Source organism: Salmo salar, chromosome ssa01, assembly GCF_905237065.1.
Source record: "Salmo salar chromosome ssa01, Ssal_v3.1, whole genome shotgun sequence".
Classification (NCBI taxonomy): domain Eukaryota; kingdom Metazoa; phylum Chordata; class Actinopteri; order Salmoniformes; family Salmonidae; genus Salmo; species Salmo salar.
In genome coordinates, this window is record NC_059442.1 from 10,059,688 (window position 1) to 10,076,839 (window position 17,152).

The window sequence follows — 17,152 nt, forward strand, 5'->3', positions numbered from 1 at the left end:
GACTGGCTGTATTTACGAGCCTTCAGCTAAACTGGCTGTATTTACTAGCCTTCAGCTAGACTGGCTGTATTTACTAGCCTTCAGCTAAACTGGCAGTATTTACTAGCCTTCAGCTAGACTGGCTGTATTTACTAGCCTTCAGCTAGACTGGCTGTATTTACTAGCCTTCAGCTAAACTGGCTGTATTTACTAGCCTTCAGCACTTCAATCCGTTTGTGTGCCTTCTTGCATTATATGTTTTGCTGAATTTTGATCCTTTTTTCATTCATTGAGCTTTTTATTCCTCTTTTATTCACTTATTGTTGTTGCATTGTTGAGAGGTAAACCTGTAAGTCAGCATTTCATTGCACTGTGTGCTTACGTAGATCATGTGTATATGACGATTTAACAAAACCTGAACACTGTCCTTGACCTCCCGGTCCTGCTGGAGGCTCACCACCAGAAACAATCTATCAGAACCACCCTCCCCCCTCACCATGGCAACACTGTACAAAGCAAGAACCATGAACACTTCCCAGAAGTGGCCTTCTCAGAGTTACATTGTATTGTACTCTTTATGTTGACTTCTGTGTTGCTTTGTGAAAATACTGTATTAAGAAAGAGATCTATTGATTCTATTCGGGAAAGCATCCCATGTTTCACATCCCATAGCATGGTATGCATGGTTTTCAGTACTGTAGGTAACATGGAGACAATAGGAAGTACATTTAAAACATGGTTTCCATTCATCAATGCAGTTGCATAAATGTCCTTGAAATGTTTTCCACATAAACACCCATGTATACTGGCCTGGCTAAAGCAACAGACTGAGGCTGTCCTTTTGTAATTTCAGTGTCAAACAACAATTATTCTATGTTTTTCTGTCAGGCCATCACTGACAAACGATTCTAATTGTGACCTAACAACTAGAAATCAGTCATTTTCAATGGAAGGAGACACAAGTAGAAATTCATTAATTTGACAACTATAGATTTGGCGACCAGAGTTGAGAAAGTACCAACGTTATGCAAATAATCAGCAACTTGATTTAGCGATATGACTATTTACTATAGTTGGACCTCCTGATACGTCATCTCATCATTGTACACCAGTGAGTAAGGCCTGTTTTTTTAACATCAATAACTAGGGAACGAGAAGGGCTGAGGTATCACTAAATTGATCACTAACATTTTGCATGTGCTCTGCTGCTGCAGTACAGTCATATCTGACTAAGATCATAAAATGGTTTCAGAAGTACTTCAAACTCATTAAATACAATACAGGAGAGATTATTTAACATAAATAATAATGTTCCTTGAGTTTTGTCTGAGTTTAGTGACTAAACGTAGCTAACAGCTCTCTCTTTGTCTCTTCATTGAGGAGAGCAGCCTAAGCGGAGCCTTTGCTATGGATACTCACAGAGCCGCCATGAGCAGAGCGCATGCAGAGCGAGCTGCACGCAGGGAGTGAGTGACAGACAGAGAGGAGCAGCTAATGGATTTACTAATGGAGGAAATTATTTCAGATTTTGGGCAGGTCAGGGCCTTAAATTTGACAGAAGCAATCAGGCCTGGGTAGGGTAGGGCCTGAAGGTTGCGTCATGGGCATGGGTAGGACTTAATATTCAGGCCTGTGCAGTGCTCTACAACTACTTGAGAGCAGAACAGAATGCAGAAATTGGGTGAAAGATAGAGAGCACAGTGTTATGTTGTGTTGGTGAGAGTGTGCATGCATGTAACGGTACAGTCGTGGCCAAAAGTTTTGAGAATCCAGGAAAAGCATCAGGGACAGACTGATATTCTGCAAAAGGTACAGGGATTGGACTGCTGAGGACTGGGGTAAAGTCATTTTCTCTAATGAATCCCCTTTCTGATTGTTTGGGGTATCCGGAAAAAAAGCTTGTCCCGAGAAGACAATGTGAGCGCTCCCATCAGTCCTGTGTCATGCCAACAGTAAGGCATCCTGAGACCATTCATGTGTGGGGTTGCTTCTTAGCCAAGGGAGTTGGCTCACTCACAATTTTGCCTAAGAACACATCCATGAATAAAGAATGGTACCAACACATCCTCCGAGAGCAACTTCTCCCAACCATCTAGGAACAGTTTGGTGATGAACAATTTTGCCAGCATGATGGAGCACCTTGCCATAAGGCAAAAGTGATAACTAAGTGGCTCGGGGAACAAAACATCGATATTTTGGGTCCATGGCCAGGAAACTCCCCAGACCTTAATCCCATTGAGAACTTGTGGTCAATCCTCAAGAGGCGGGTAGAGAAACAAAAACCCACAAATTCTGACAAACTCCAAGCATTGATTATGCAAGAATGGGCTGCCATCAGTCAGGATGTGGCCCAGAAGTTAATTGACAGCATGCCAGGGCGGATTGCAGAGGTCTTGAAAAAGAAGTGTCAACACTGCAAATATTGACTCTTTGCATCAACTTCATGTAATTATCAATAAAAGCCTTTGACACTTATGAAATGCTTGTAATTATACTTCAGTACTCCATAGTAACATCTGACAAAAATATCTAAAGACACTGAAGCAGCAAACTTTGTGGAAATTAATATTTGTGTCATTCTGAAAACTTTTGGCCACGACTGTACATTGGTGTGTGTGCTAACCTTGCTTGGAGCCCACTCGGTCACTGCTGGGCCCTGTGTTGGGCGTATACTTGGTGTCTCTGGTGGCAGCACTGTGTCGGGTCCAGTCAAAGTCATCCGTCTTGTCCTGGGTGAACATACACACGGCCTCGTCCTCAAAGCTACACTGGAACTCTCCTGATTGGGAGGACACACAGAGAAGACATTTAAATCAAATCAAATTATTATTATATTTTTATTTCAACAAGGAACACAGACTGAGACCAAGGTCTCTTTTACAGCTGGGCCCTGCGTATACATGTTTACACATACAGTTTAGGTACATTGATTAAGAAACTTCACAAGACAAACAAAACGATCACAGATAACACTAAAAAAATACAGCAGCAGATTACATTTACACATAGGTTATTCCCCTAACAGCACAAGAACTTGCATTACCCGAAGCAGTTACAAGCAATACAAGAATAAAAATCCCCTAATAAATGTTTAAAATGGGCAAGGGGGACAAGAGTCTGAAGTTTAAGTTTAGTCTGCAGGCTATTCCATAGGCAAGGAGCGTAACAGGAAAAGACAGCCATACCCAACTCTGTGGAAATCGCATGGGCCTCAAGTGTAATCCATGCTTCAGACCTGGTTTTAGGAATTATAATTATATTGTTGATAAGTGATGATAAATAAGGTAGTTTATTCAGAAGTGCTTTATAGACAAACACGAGAGCATGTTGTTCTCGTCTTATGGACAGCGAAGTCCAACCCACATTTTGATATAAAACACAGTGGTGAGTTCTGTAGCTAGCACTCGTAATAAACCTAAGTGCCAAATGATAAGTAGCATCCAGCGATTTAGTTGATGCCGTAGCATGCATGTAGATAATATCCCCATAATCTATACCAGACATAAAAGTAGATTGCACAATGTGTCTTCTATTTGTTGGGGACAAACATGTCGTGTTTCTATAGAGGAAGCCTAGATTGATTTTTAGCCGTTTACAAAGTTCGTCAACATGCATTTTAAAAGACAGTTTATCATCCAACCATATCACTAAGTATTTATATGCAGAGACCTAATTAATTCGAGAGCCATCTAAGCTCGTAATTGCAATTGTATTGTATTGCAAAGTGTATTTTCAACCAACTTTTTGAACCTATTAAAAATCTTAAAAAGTGTTTTCTTTGCATTTAAAACAAGTTTCAGCTATAAAAAAGACCCTTGTAATATCTTAAAATCTGTCTCCAATTGTGATAATGCTTGATCAGCCGTTGAAGTGATAGAGTACATGACAGTGTCATCAGCATAAAGATGAATTTTACACTTTCTTACCCCATCACCGATATTGTTTATGTAGATAGTGAACAGTAATGGACCAAGTATAGAACCTTGTGGGACCCCTTTAACCAACTCCAATTGCTCCGACTGGATGCCGTCGACTCTAACAGCCTGACTTACATCCTTTAGATAGTCATGAAACCAACGTCAGGAATCCGATCCCAGTCCTATTAACGACAGCTTATCCAAAAGTATCGCATGGTCTACAGTGTCAAAAGCTTCATACAAATCCATACAAGGCGGCACAGTACTTTCTATTATCTAGGGCATTAGTAATATCATTTCCAACACGTACAGTTCCTGTAGTGGTACTGTGTTTAGGTCTGAAGCCAGATTGATTGCTAGAAAGAGTATTGTTAACAGTTAAAAAAGATTGTAGTTGCCTATTCACCAATGACTCTAGAATTTTAGCCAAACAGGAGATTCATTTCATTACCATCCAATTCACTACCATCACCTCCCTTGAGGAGTGGTAAAACAAAAGCTGTTTTCCAAGCTTTAGGAATCTTTCCTACCACTAATGTTTGATTAAAGATATGCGTCACTGCACTAGCAATAATAGGTGCCGCACACTTGAGTAAATATGGATCCAGATTGTCAGCGCCTAATGATTTCTTAGAATCTATAGCAGATAGTGCAGATAAGACCTCATCTTCTGTGACTTTTTGGAAAATTAAAAACAGGCTTACTGTTTTCCACAGGCCAAGGGGCTGAAACAATAGACCGGTCAGGATCGCGTTGGCCATTTTTTCTTTCAAAAAGAAAACCAGCAGAAATAAAATGCTTATTAAAAACATCACAAATTTCAGTTCGTCACTGATGATCCCAGATTCCGATGTAATTTTCTTCGGCAGGGAAGTCAAGGAGTTTCCTTGTTTAAGTGAGTTAACAGTTTTCCAGAATTTAGAGGGATCAACAGCAGACTCTGTCATAGCATCAAGAAAATACCTAGATTTTGCCTTTTTTATTCCTCCCGTCCATTTATTTCTCAATTGCCTAAAAAGCAGCCAATCAGCTGTTTCACCAGTTTTCCTCACCAAGGCCCATGCTTGATTCTTTTGCAGGAAAAGGATTTTCAAATCACAGGAGAACCAAGGATTAGTTCAATGTTTTACCCTGTCGCTTTAACGAAGCGTGTTTATCAGCCATGAAGGTAAAAATGTAGGAATAGAAAGAGAATGCTAATTATGCAGTTTACGGATAAAAGCTCTGAATAATAAAGGTCATGGATAAAGGCTTGCTCTGAGAAGTGTTTATTGTTTCTCTTTAGAATTATTCGGGGGTCAGGGTTTTTTAGCCTAGTATCTCTGATACATGCAATAAGGCAGTGGTCACTGATTTGCAAATAACCCACTAGCTATATATTTATGAGGTGTATTTGTTAAGATAAGGCCTAGTAATGTACATTTTTGGGGGGTCTTTTGGATTAGGACGGGTAGGTATAGTTATTAGTTGAGTAAGATTTAGTTCGTTACAAATGTCTTTTAATTTAAACGATGCTGGCATCAGCCAGTCCAAATCAAATTTGATTTGTCACATCAGCCAAATACAACAGGTAGACCTTACAGTGAAATGATTACCTACAAGCCAACAACACTTTAAGAAGTTTTAAGAAAAAAAGTGTTAAGTAAAAAATAGATAAGTAAAAATGTTTTAAATAAATGTAAGAAATAATTAAACAGAAGCAGTAAAATAACAATAGAAAGGCTATATACAGAAGATACCGGGTACCGAGTCAATGTGCGGGGGCACAGGTTAGTCGAGGTAATTGAGGTAGTATGTACACGTAGGTAGAGTTAAAGTGACTATGCATACATAATAAACAGAGAGTAGCAGCAGCGTAAAAGAGGGGTCTTGGTAGCCCTTTGATTAGCTGTTCAGGAGTCTTATAGCTTAGATACTACTGAGATAGACATGCATTTTCAAACAACTTATTGACAATTATGAAATGTGCTTATAGTGCATTATGAACATGGTATTAATAGGAAATATTTCATTTTTGACATTATTAAGGACCTGTGTATTGCGATGGATAATTAACATGAATAAACTGTGTATACCATAGAAATGGTATATAACATAAAAACCCAACCTTTTCTTCATCTCTGGCCGTTGTTAATTAAAACATTATGGTTGGCTTGTCTTATTAAATATCAAACTGCCATGGGTTATGGAGTCCATTCGTAGGACTGATACTTACTCAAGTGAGGGTTGACTGGAGCTGAAAGAGAAAACAAAAGACAATTGAATCATTTAGGAGTTCAAACTTGTGAAAGGAATGCCTGTGTCTAACATTTCATCCCTACTCTGTATAAAAGACCCGTGGGGAAATCTAAAAATCAAGAACTACTTTGTTTGTCCCTGCAGTCTAATTTGAGGCGGAGTACTAGGGAGTAGTGAGGCCATGCCATCAACCCCTCTTATCATCCGGAGGGAGAGAGGGTTAGGGTTAGGTTACTCCGGAGAGAGAGAGGGCTTATGGGCTGCAGATGGCTAATGGAAGAAAGGAAGCACAAGACTCAGGTAAACTATACAGACCTGCATCTTTCTTCATTTAATTCACCACCTTCCCTATCTGTGCTCGCCAGGAACTGTGGCTGAGTCCTTTCCTAATCCCAATGAGGGCAGAACTGCATGCTGGGTAGAGGTTTCCAAACAATTTGCAACGGAGATAGCTGACCTGAAATGTCTCCCAATTTCAACCAATAAACTTCCAGAGCCTAACCTGTAGAGAGAGTATTCTTCAAGCAAAGTAGGAGTTTGGAAGATGTATTCAGGCTGTAAACTTCACGGTGAGATGTCTGAACTAGAGTAAACCGTGTGTCCCATTTGATGGTGTAACAGATCAGCCCGGCCCAACAAAGGTGCAGCCAGAGGCATCCGTCCCATTGGCTAACGATAAATGGTCAGATATGAACAGAATGCACTTTTTTTTTAATAAAACGCAGAAAACACAACAACAGCAGATGTTCAAGAGAAAAAGCTACTATTATTGAAGTGAGATCTGTCAAAAAAAATTAAACGCAGAGAAATTATCCCATTTAGCAATTGTATAGAGAACCATCAATTGATTCATTGATGATTCAATTGAGGAATAAAATGTGAAAATGCCTGCGACTGCATCAAATTATTGTAATTTGGGAAACTGTATAATACGAAGGAGTGGGTTGGTGGTTTGTGGCGAAATGCATCAGATGTTCATTATGAGCCTTTTTCTCCATAGTTTTCCCTTTTCTGAGCCGCAATTATGCATCGGGAGGTTCCATTTCCCCCACTACTAAACCACCCAGCTGTTCCCAACTTCAGTGAGGAGGAGGAGGTCGCCTTGGTGGAGAGGAGCAGATGCTGCTAGCTTGGAAACATGCTCTGCATTAGTACTGACTCTAATTGATAGGGTCTCCGTGCACTCAGTGCCTAGACAGACCACAAGCACTGCGCAGGCAGGGAAGCAGTAGGCAGGGAGGCACAACATTTAGTCAATATCGTTAAATACACATTCCAAATGCCGCATGTCTCTTTTGCTCGTTGTGTACGGTAGCTTGCATATCTGGAGGACTTAGTTGCAACGGACACACATTTTCATAAGCCTACATCAGAAAAGGTATTTACGCAAACATGTTTTTGTACATTCTCCTTTTCTCTTGTAGGCGTCACTTCAGTAATATCCTTGTTTTCTTTCTCAAACAGCTGCTGTACAATATTTATGGAGAAGAGAACACGATTCTTGAGACCAAAGTTGCTCATAGAAAAACATATAGTGTAACTAACTCTAACACCAACACGAAACCCAATCCAGTGTCTCAAAGTGAAGTGGCTGGCATGTCCTCAGCCACAGCTGTTATCCAGAGGACAGTTGTACGCCATGCCACTGCTCATTAGAATCAGCAAGTGCACTGCTAGTATTTAAAAGGCTTGGGCGGCATACCGTATTCCCGGGGTATGTAGATATACACAGGTATTAAGTGTAACCAAAAATTATTCAAGGCACTCTGATGTCAAACAGGAGTGATTATACATTATCATGATTCTGGTTAATAAAATGAACAAATACACAAAAAAAAGATGTTATCTGAGGTAACTTGGAGTTAACTTTGGCAATCTTGACACAACTCATGCAGAGGGAGATGAAACGTTTCAGGTCAGATAGATTTGGAGGAATCATCTGTTAGTTGTCCGATAGATTATTTATGTACAATGTTGTATCACTGGGGGATTAAAATACATATGTAAATATTTGAGGTCACGGTGTCATTTTACGTGAATGTGTAAACATGTTCTCTCTCATATCTATCCATTTGCAGTGTGCGTCTGGGTGTGTATGTTGCGAGTGTGTGGGTTTGACAGTGTGTGTGTGTGTGTGTGTGCGTGCGTGCGTGCGTGCGCACGTGCGTGATTGAGTGTTGAGCATCTCTTTTATTGTATAATATGAGACGACTGAGCAATTAACATTTGAGAGCAAGTGTTTTCTTTTACCATATATAGTTGAAGTCGGAAGTTTACATACACCTTAGCCAAATGCATTTAAACTCAGTTTTTCACAATTCCTGACATTTAATCCTTGTAAGGAATTGGATCACCACTTTATTTTAAGAATGTGAAATGTCAGAATAATAGTACAGAAAATTATTTATTTCAGCTTTTATTTCTTTCATCACATTCCCAGTGGGTCAGAAGTTTACATACACTCAATTAGTATTTGGTAGCATTGCCTTTAAATTGTTTAACTTGGGTCAAACATTTTGGGTAGCCTTCCACAAGCTTCCCACAATAAGTTGGGTGAATTTCTGGTCCATCTATCCTGCCGGAATGGTGTAACTGAGTCAGGTTTGTAGGCCTCCTTGCTCGCACACGCTTTTTCAGTTCTGCCCACAAATTTTCTACAGGATTGAGATCAGAGCTTTGTGATGGCCACTCCAATACCTTGACTCTGTTGTCCTTAAACCATTTTGTCACAACTTTGGAAGTATGCTTAGGGTCATTCTCCATTTGGAAGACCCATTTGCGACCAAGCTTTAACTTCCTGCCTGATGTCTTGAGATGTTGCTTCAATACATCCACATAATTTTCCTGCCTCATGATGCCATCAATTTTGTGAAGTGCACCTGTCCCTCCTGCAGCAAAGCACCCCCACAACATGATGCTGCCGCCCCCGTGCTTCACGGTTGGGATGGTGTTCTTAGACTTGCAAGCCTCCCCCTTTTTCCTCCGAACATAACAATGGTCATTATGGCCAAACAGTTCTATTTTTGCTTCATCAGACCAGACGACATTTCTCCAAAAAGTATGATAAGTGGCCTTTCAGGTTATGTCCATATAGGACTCGTTTTACTGTGGATATAGATACTTTTGTACCTGTTTCCTCCAGCATCTTCACAAGGTACTTTTCTGTTGTTCTGGGATTGATTTGCACTTTTCGCACCAAAGCACGTTCATCTCTAGGAGACAGAACGAGTCTCCTTCCTGAGCGGTGTGACGGCTGCGTGGTCCCATGGTGTTTATACTTGTGTACTATTGTTTGTACAGATGAACGTGGTACCTTCAGGTGTTTGGAAATTGCTTACAAGGATGAACCAGACTTGTGGAGGTCAACAATTTTTTTTCTGAGGTCTTGGTTGATTTCTTTTGATTTTCCCATGATGTCAAGCAAAAAGGCACTGAGTTTGAAGGTAGGCCTTGAAATACATCCACAGGTGCACCTCCAATTGACTCAAATGATGTCAATTAGCCTATCTGAAGCTTCTAAAGCCATGACATCATTTTCTGTAATTTTCCAAGCTGTTTAAAGGCACAGTCAACTTAGTGTATGTAAACTTCTGACCCACTGGAATTGTGATACAGTGAATTATAAGTGAAATAATCTGTCTGTAAACAATTGTTGGAAAAATTGCTTGTGTCATGCACAAAGTAGATGTCCTAACCGACTTGCCAAACTATAGTTTGTTAACAAGAGATTTGTGGAGTGGTTGAAAAACAACTTTTAATGACTCCAACCTAAGTGTATGTAAACTTCCGACTTCAACTGTATTTTACCACAGTGTCCTCAGTGGTTGTATAAATTGTAATTAGAGAGTTTAATAAAGCCTAAATAATGTTATGACGAGTATAAGGGTCTCATACGTGTCATTACATATACACAGTATAAACATTCCTGTACACAGTAAAATATACTTTCCGATGGACTGATAGGCTAAGTGTGTCACTGCATCAACGGTGACTTTTTTGAGGTGAGCCTTGATGTTATTTTTACAGCACAACCGATGGTCACATGGGGCCTTAAACACTGTCGAGGGGGAGACCGGAGCATAGAGGTTGAAATGTCAGGTCAGGCATGTCTGTCAATCTGTACTGTATGGGCAACCACCATAACATGGATACAGCATCAGCTGGAGGAGTCGTCTCAAATTCCAGGCCTGCGGGCCACAAATGACTAGTTCTAGGCCTAATGTGTCACGAGGGCCGGGAGTTTCAGACCTCTGACATGGAATATATAGAATACTCCTAAAAACCAGATAATAGGTGGAAAGAACTCTAGTGCTGCTATTTCCTCATCTCACCTGGGTGCAGAGAACACATGATTAGAGAATATGGGCTGGAAGCATCTAATTAGTGCAGAAGGTCAGTGAACTGTTGTGTTTGTTTGCTAGTCAGAGCAGCTCACCACCAGACTGTGTTCTGTTGTATTTCTATGGGGGGGTTGGCTGGCTGCGTCTGTGCAGACTTCACAGGCTAGGGCTGACAGCTTGTAGCAGACATGTATTTCAAAGGGTGGAACTAGAATAGACCCAGGCTAGGCAATTCAAGTTTGGAAGAGAGAGGACTCAAAACCTGGACAGTATCGTGTCTTGTGTTGCACTGCTGCACTACAAAAGCTTCCAACTGTGTTGAAGCTGAAGCAAATCTCAGGCTGTAATTCCAATTCTGCAGCCTGTTGAAAGGAGTTGATTTGTTGAACAGGTGTTGGTGGAGGACATTTTCAGTGCCTCTTTTCACTCCCTTCATAAGAAAGTACCAAAAAAAGGATGGATTGACACAAAAAAAGTAAATGATAGTGAAGGATAAAGAAATAAAGTAGACATTAGACAAAGATTGTTCTCTGGTGTGGAACCTTGTCTACAGAAACACCAGTAGTAACAGACAGGGAATTAAAGTCCACCTCTCCAACTTCATACAAATTGCATTTCATTAAAAATCCTTTCCGTTTGTATTCTTAGCCGAAATCCTTCCTGGATGGCTCTTGATACTGTCTGCCGCCTCCCCCTCGGTGACGATGGCACTTTTTGATGACTAAGTTGAGGTGCTGAATGTTTTCATGTAATTGTGCTTGGATCTCTGAATGTGTAATCATTACTGGTACAAATTCATATCTCTCTTTGCTTTACTTCCTCCTTGTAAATAAGAATGCTCTGTCAAATGTACTGACAGTGATCTATCTAATGATTCAGTATTTTCCTAACCAGTAGGGGTCCCTATTACCATATAAATATGTCAACATCTGGGAGGCCCTTACTGTGATCCACTACATGATCAAAAGTATGTTGACGTCGAACATCTCATTCCAAAATCATGGGCGTTGAAAATAAGAACAGACGACAGACGATTATTTCACTTATAATTCACTGTATCACAATTTCAGTGGGTCAGAAGTTTACATACACTAAGTTGACTGTGCCTTTAAATATCTTGGAAAATTCCCAAAAATGATGTCATGGCTTTAGAAGCTCATGATAGGCTAATTGACATAATTTGAGTCAATTGGAGGTGTACCTGTGGATGTATTTCAAGGCCTACCTTCAAACTCAGTGCCTCTTTGCTTGACATCATGGGAAAATCAAAAGAAATCAACCCAAAAAATTGTAGACCTCCACAGTCTGGTTCATCCTTGGGAGCAATTTCCAAACACCTGAAGGTACCACGTTCATCTGTACAAACAAAAGTACGTAAGTATAAACACCATGGGACCACGCAGCCCTCATACCGCTCAGGAAGGAGACGCGTTCTCTCTCCTAGAGATGAACGTACTTTGGTGCGAAAAGTGCAAATCAATCCCAGAACAACAGCAAAGGACCTTGTGAAGATGCTGGAGGAAACAGGTACAAAAGTATCTATATCCACAGTAAATTTAGTCCTATATGGACATAACCTGAAAGGCCACTTAGCAAGGTAGAAGTCACTGCTCCAAAACCGCCATAAAAAAGCCAGACTACGGTTTGCAACTGCACATGGGGACAAACATCGTACTTTTTGGAGAAATGTCCTCTGGTCTGATGAAACAAAAATAGAACTGTTTGGCCATAATGACGATCGTTATGTTTGGAGGAAAAAGGGGAAGACTTGCAAGCCGAAGAACACCATCCCAACCGTGAAGCACGGGGGTGGCAGCATCATGTTGTGGGGGTGCTTTGCTGCATGAGGGACTGGTGAACTTCACAAAATAGATGACATCATGAGGCAGGAAAATTATGTGGATATATTGAAGGAACATCTCAAGACATCTGGCAGGAAGTTAAAGCTTGGTCACAAATGGGTCTTCCAAATGGACAATGACCCCAAGCATACTTCCAAAGTTGTGGCAAAATGGCGTAAGGACAACAAAGTCAAGGTATTGGAGTGGCCATCACAAAGCCCTGACCTCAATCTTATAGAAAATTTGTGGGCAGAACTGAAAAAGCATGTGTGAGCAAGGAGGCCTACAAACTGGACTCAGTTACACCAGCTCTGTCAGGAGAAATGGGCCAGAATTCACCCAACTTATTGTGGGAAGCTTGTGGAAGGCTACCCGAAACGTTTGATCCAAGTTAAACAATTTAAAGGCAATGCTACCAAATACTAATTGACTGTATGTAAACTTCTGACCCACTGGGAATGTGATGAAAGTAATAAAAGCTGAAATAAATCACTCTCTCTACTATTATTCTGACATTTCACATTCTTAAAATAAAGTGGTGATCCTAACTGACCTAAGACAGTGAATTTTTACTTGGATTAAATGTCAGGAATTGTAAAAAACTGCATTTAAATGTATTTGGCTGAGGTGGATGTAAACTTCCGACTTCAACTGTACATCCTTATTGAAGAACATTCTTTCTCTACTGTACAATGCTGAGGGTCATTCTGTACATTATACAACAAAATACAACACAATATGCAACAATATACATTAACACAATATAGAACTGTGAGCATACAAGGCCATGCTAGTCCCTACTGAAGAACATACAGTGCTGAAGGCCAAGTAGATTTTGTACAGTACAATAAACTCCCAATAGAGCATTGTGATCATACACTGTCCAGGCCGCGCAACTAGACAGAGAATGATTTCTGCTCACCACTGTATCTGATGGTTCTGTCTGTGGAGTCTCCTTCCCCGTAGCGTGTGATGGGGGTGAGGCGGACCAGGTAGGCCTCTGGCTTGATGAGCTCCGTCAGGTTGTGGGTGATCAGCTCGCCCTTGGCGATCGCTCCCTCCATGGGGATCTCTTGCTCCCACCACCTCGACTGGCCCGTCTAGACAACACATAGGAATATTTTATTGGAAAATCATTATAATCAATTCCAATGCTTTTTTTTACAAGTGCACATAGGCCAAACTCGACACATTATAATAAATTCCTACTGGTCCACATTCTGAACGCAAGGTGAAAGGAAACTAATAGGATACATTTGAATGGATTCCGTATTTTGCAAGGAATGGCAACCATCACTACAGCCTCCACTTGGTTATATGATCTTCTTCCCATCTACCATAAAGTCAGCCGACTAAACAATGTCCTGTGTAATTGTGTGCTATTCTTTTGGTGCTGAAATAAGTAGGTTTTTATAAAAACGCCAGAGCTCCAGTCGGACCACACTAGTCGCCGCTCAACTCCATCGTGTATCGTGGAGTTGAGTTTAGTCGGCTACCATAAAGTTAGATCTGATTTAACCATAGACATTACAACCAGTAGAGAGTGATATCTACTGAAGTCATCCACGTATTCCTATGAAAAACTCCCGATGGCGCTTGAAGTATTTGAATTTTAAGCGAGATATATTGCTGAATGGGGCTGAAAGGCACCAGAGAGGAAGAGGAAGAGAGAGGCCCAACTCAGTGGAAAATCTGTTTCCCTCCAGCAGGTGTTTTTTTGTTGTTGTTTCACCATGCAAGGAGTTTTTGTATGGGGGTCAATGAGCGTCGAATTTGGTCAAAAAAATTAATAGCTTGTTTGATATGCGAGGTCGGAGTTGTCTTGGGATGGATATAGGGGCAGCAGGTAGCCTAGTGGTTAGAGTGTTGGGCCAGTAACCGAAAGGTTGGTGGATTGAATCCCTGAGCTGACAAGGAAAACATTTGTCATTCTGCCCCTGAACAAGACAGTTAACCCACTGTTCCTAAGCTGTCATTGTAAATAAGAATTTGTTCTTCACTGACTTGCCTAGTTAAATAAAAAAAGACATTAATGAAATGAGGCTAGTAGCGTAGCATCGCTCTCCCATAAAAAGGGCTTTATACTCATCAGCACCCCCCCCAGACAATCCCGCAGCTGAAGAAGCCGGATGTAGAGGTCCTGGGCTGGCGTGGTTACATGTGGTGTGCGGTTGTGAGGCCGGTTAGACATACTGGCAAATTCTTTAAAACGACATTTGAGGCAGCTTATGGTAGAGAAATTAACATTAAATTCTCTGTCAACTTGAGACATCTGTGGCATTGTGTTGTGTGACAAAACGGTACCATTTTTGAGTGGCCTTATATTGTCCCCAGCACAAGGTGCACCTGTGTAAAAATCATGCCGCGTAATCAGCTTCTTCTTTCAGCAACTTACCTGGTAAAATAAGGGTAAAATAAAAATAAATTCTTCACCGGTCAGTTGGATGGATTATCTTGGCAATGAAGAAATGCTCACTAACAGGGATGTAAACAAACTTGTGCACAACATTTGAGAGAAATATTTTATTTCAGCACATGAAACATGGGACCAACACTTCACATGTTACGTTTATATTTTTGTTCAGTATATATTTTTTGCCCGTTCAGGTGATTGTAATTTAGGGCAGACCAGAGCTTTTGGCACCGCTAGGTTGCTATGCAGTAGCTGACCAGCAGAGCTCGTGACTTCATGCTCCAGACCGGACACAGTCGGCCTGGATTGAACAGCATTCTCCAATAAGTTGAGACAAGGGGTGCATCTCAATTGTATTTCCTTGATTCCTCGTGTCCTCTTTGCCTCGATCAAGGAAATACAGTTGAGATTCACCCAAGCTTGCCCTCACTTAGCTGTATGCCAGTTGGCCCTCAGTTAGCTCTATGCTAGTTTGCCCTCACTTAGCTGGATGCTAGTTTGCCCTCACTTAGCTGGATTCTGGAGTAATGACAGGTGAAGGCAACCCCTAGAGAGACTGGGGCTACGTCCTGATTATCCACTATTCTCCCTAAGTATGCACTTGCTCACTTCCAGTCATGGATTGACAAAATGGTGGAAAATCCCACCAATATTTACACCAATCTAATATTTTTTAATTCATGACTGGATGTGCACATTTAGGGAGAAGGTTGGAGAACCAGGAGGCAGCCTGGGAGTCCTCACAAGGCCTCTTTCCGTCCTTTAAACACCCCATCCAGCCCAGGTTTACAATGTCTCAGAGTAGTGAACACCCCATCCAGCCCAGGTTTACAATGTCTCAGAGTAGTGAACACCCCATCCAGCCCAGGTTTACAATGTCTCAGAGTAGTGAACACCCCATCCATTTCTGATTTACAATGTAGTGAATCACCGCATGGTGAAGGGTTATACATTTTACACTAAGCACCAACGTCCTCCAGAACAGCTGCCTCTGTTGTTGCTGGAACACATCTTTATGGAACGAGTTCCATCAGCCTGACTGACAGTGGTAAGTGGCATCGTGACATTTCTTTGAGCAGTTGTAAACTGTGTTTTTTAACAGATAGATTTACTTCATTGGGCTGGAAGGAAGTTAACTGAATTTAACACCGGACAAGAGTCCACTTCAATTTATGGCAATTTTTCTTGTCTTTCATATTTTGTTGTTATAGTAACAGACAGGTTAAATTAGAGGGTGGGACAGAGGTAGGGGAGTGCAAACAGAAAAGACAGGACTGGGGATCAAATCCCAGCCTGCAAATCATCATGGGTAGCACAGAGCTGGCAGTCGCTAGACCAGACCAATGCTGTGTGAGCAAATTCTGTCATACCTGTACACTCTGTTGTACAGTTCTGTCTATCACTACGGCTTTTAATTTCAGTCTTTCTTACAAATAAAACAGCCTGCCAAGAAATCTATTGTGAAACTTCATAATGAATTGTCTCTTTCATTGTGACCTACTGTTTTCGATCAATCACAAATGACACCTTCTCAACATAATGAATAGTATTTTGGGCAGACATAAAGACATTAACACACACACACACACACACACACACACACACACACACACACACACACACACACACACACACACACACACACACACACACACACACACACACACACACACACACACACACACTAGAGCTGCAATGACAATAGACTAGAAGATAGGCAATCTGTTCATGAATAGGTGACAGTTATGAAGTTGTCATACATGCGGAAGAGCAGACACACCTTGTTAGAGCTGTGGTGCCACCGTGCTGGAAGCATTGAGATGAGATAAGATGCTCTAGTTCTTTGAATCTCCCAATTAACTTCTCACATGCATAGCAAACAAGTTGCAGACAGAGACATGCATCTTCGAATCAAATATTAAAGGAATCATTTAAAGCGTGTATGTTTTAATGTAAATATTAAAGGAATCATTTAAAGCGTGTATGTTTTAATGCAAATATTAAAGGAATCATTTAAAGCGTGTATGTTTTAATGTAAATATTAAAGGAATCATTTAAAGCGTGTATGTTTTAATGTAAATATTAAAGGAATCATTTAAAGCGTGTATGTTTTAATGCAAATATTAAAGGAATGTCACGTCCTGACCAGTAAAAGGTGTTATTTGTTATTGTAGTTTGGTCAGGGCGTGGCAGGGGATGTTTGTTTTGTGTGGTTCGGGTTTTTTGGTTTATGTTCTACATTTTCTATTTCTATGTGTTTATCTAGTTTTTCTATTTCTGTGTTGGGGTTTTGGTAGGACCTCCAATTAGAGGTAGCTGGTTGTCGTTGCCTCTAATTGGAGGCCATATTTAGTTGGGGTTTGTTTCACTTGTGTTTTGTGGGTGGTTGTTTCCAGTATAGTCTGTGCACCTTATTGGACTGTT

General features: G+C 40.9%; 1 protein-coding gene across 1 annotated transcript in view; it reads right to left on the bottom strand.

Annotated features, from left to right (window-relative positions):
* mdga2a (MAM domain containing glycosylphosphatidylinositol anchor 2a) overlaps window positions 1-17,152 on the bottom strand; it is a 206,916-nt gene that overhangs the window by 13,157 nt on the left and 176,607 nt on the right. Inside the window, exons 11-13 of the mRNA XM_014210233.2 lie at window positions 13,238-13,415; window positions 6,112-6,132; window positions 2,603-2,758 (exon numbers count right to left, since the gene is read on the bottom strand). Of these exons, the coding sequence (XP_014065708.2) occupies window positions 2,603-2,758; window positions 6,112-6,132; window positions 13,238-13,415 (355 nt within the window). The remainder of the gene's footprint in view (window positions 1-2,602; window positions 2,759-6,111; window positions 6,133-13,237; window positions 13,416-17,152) is intronic.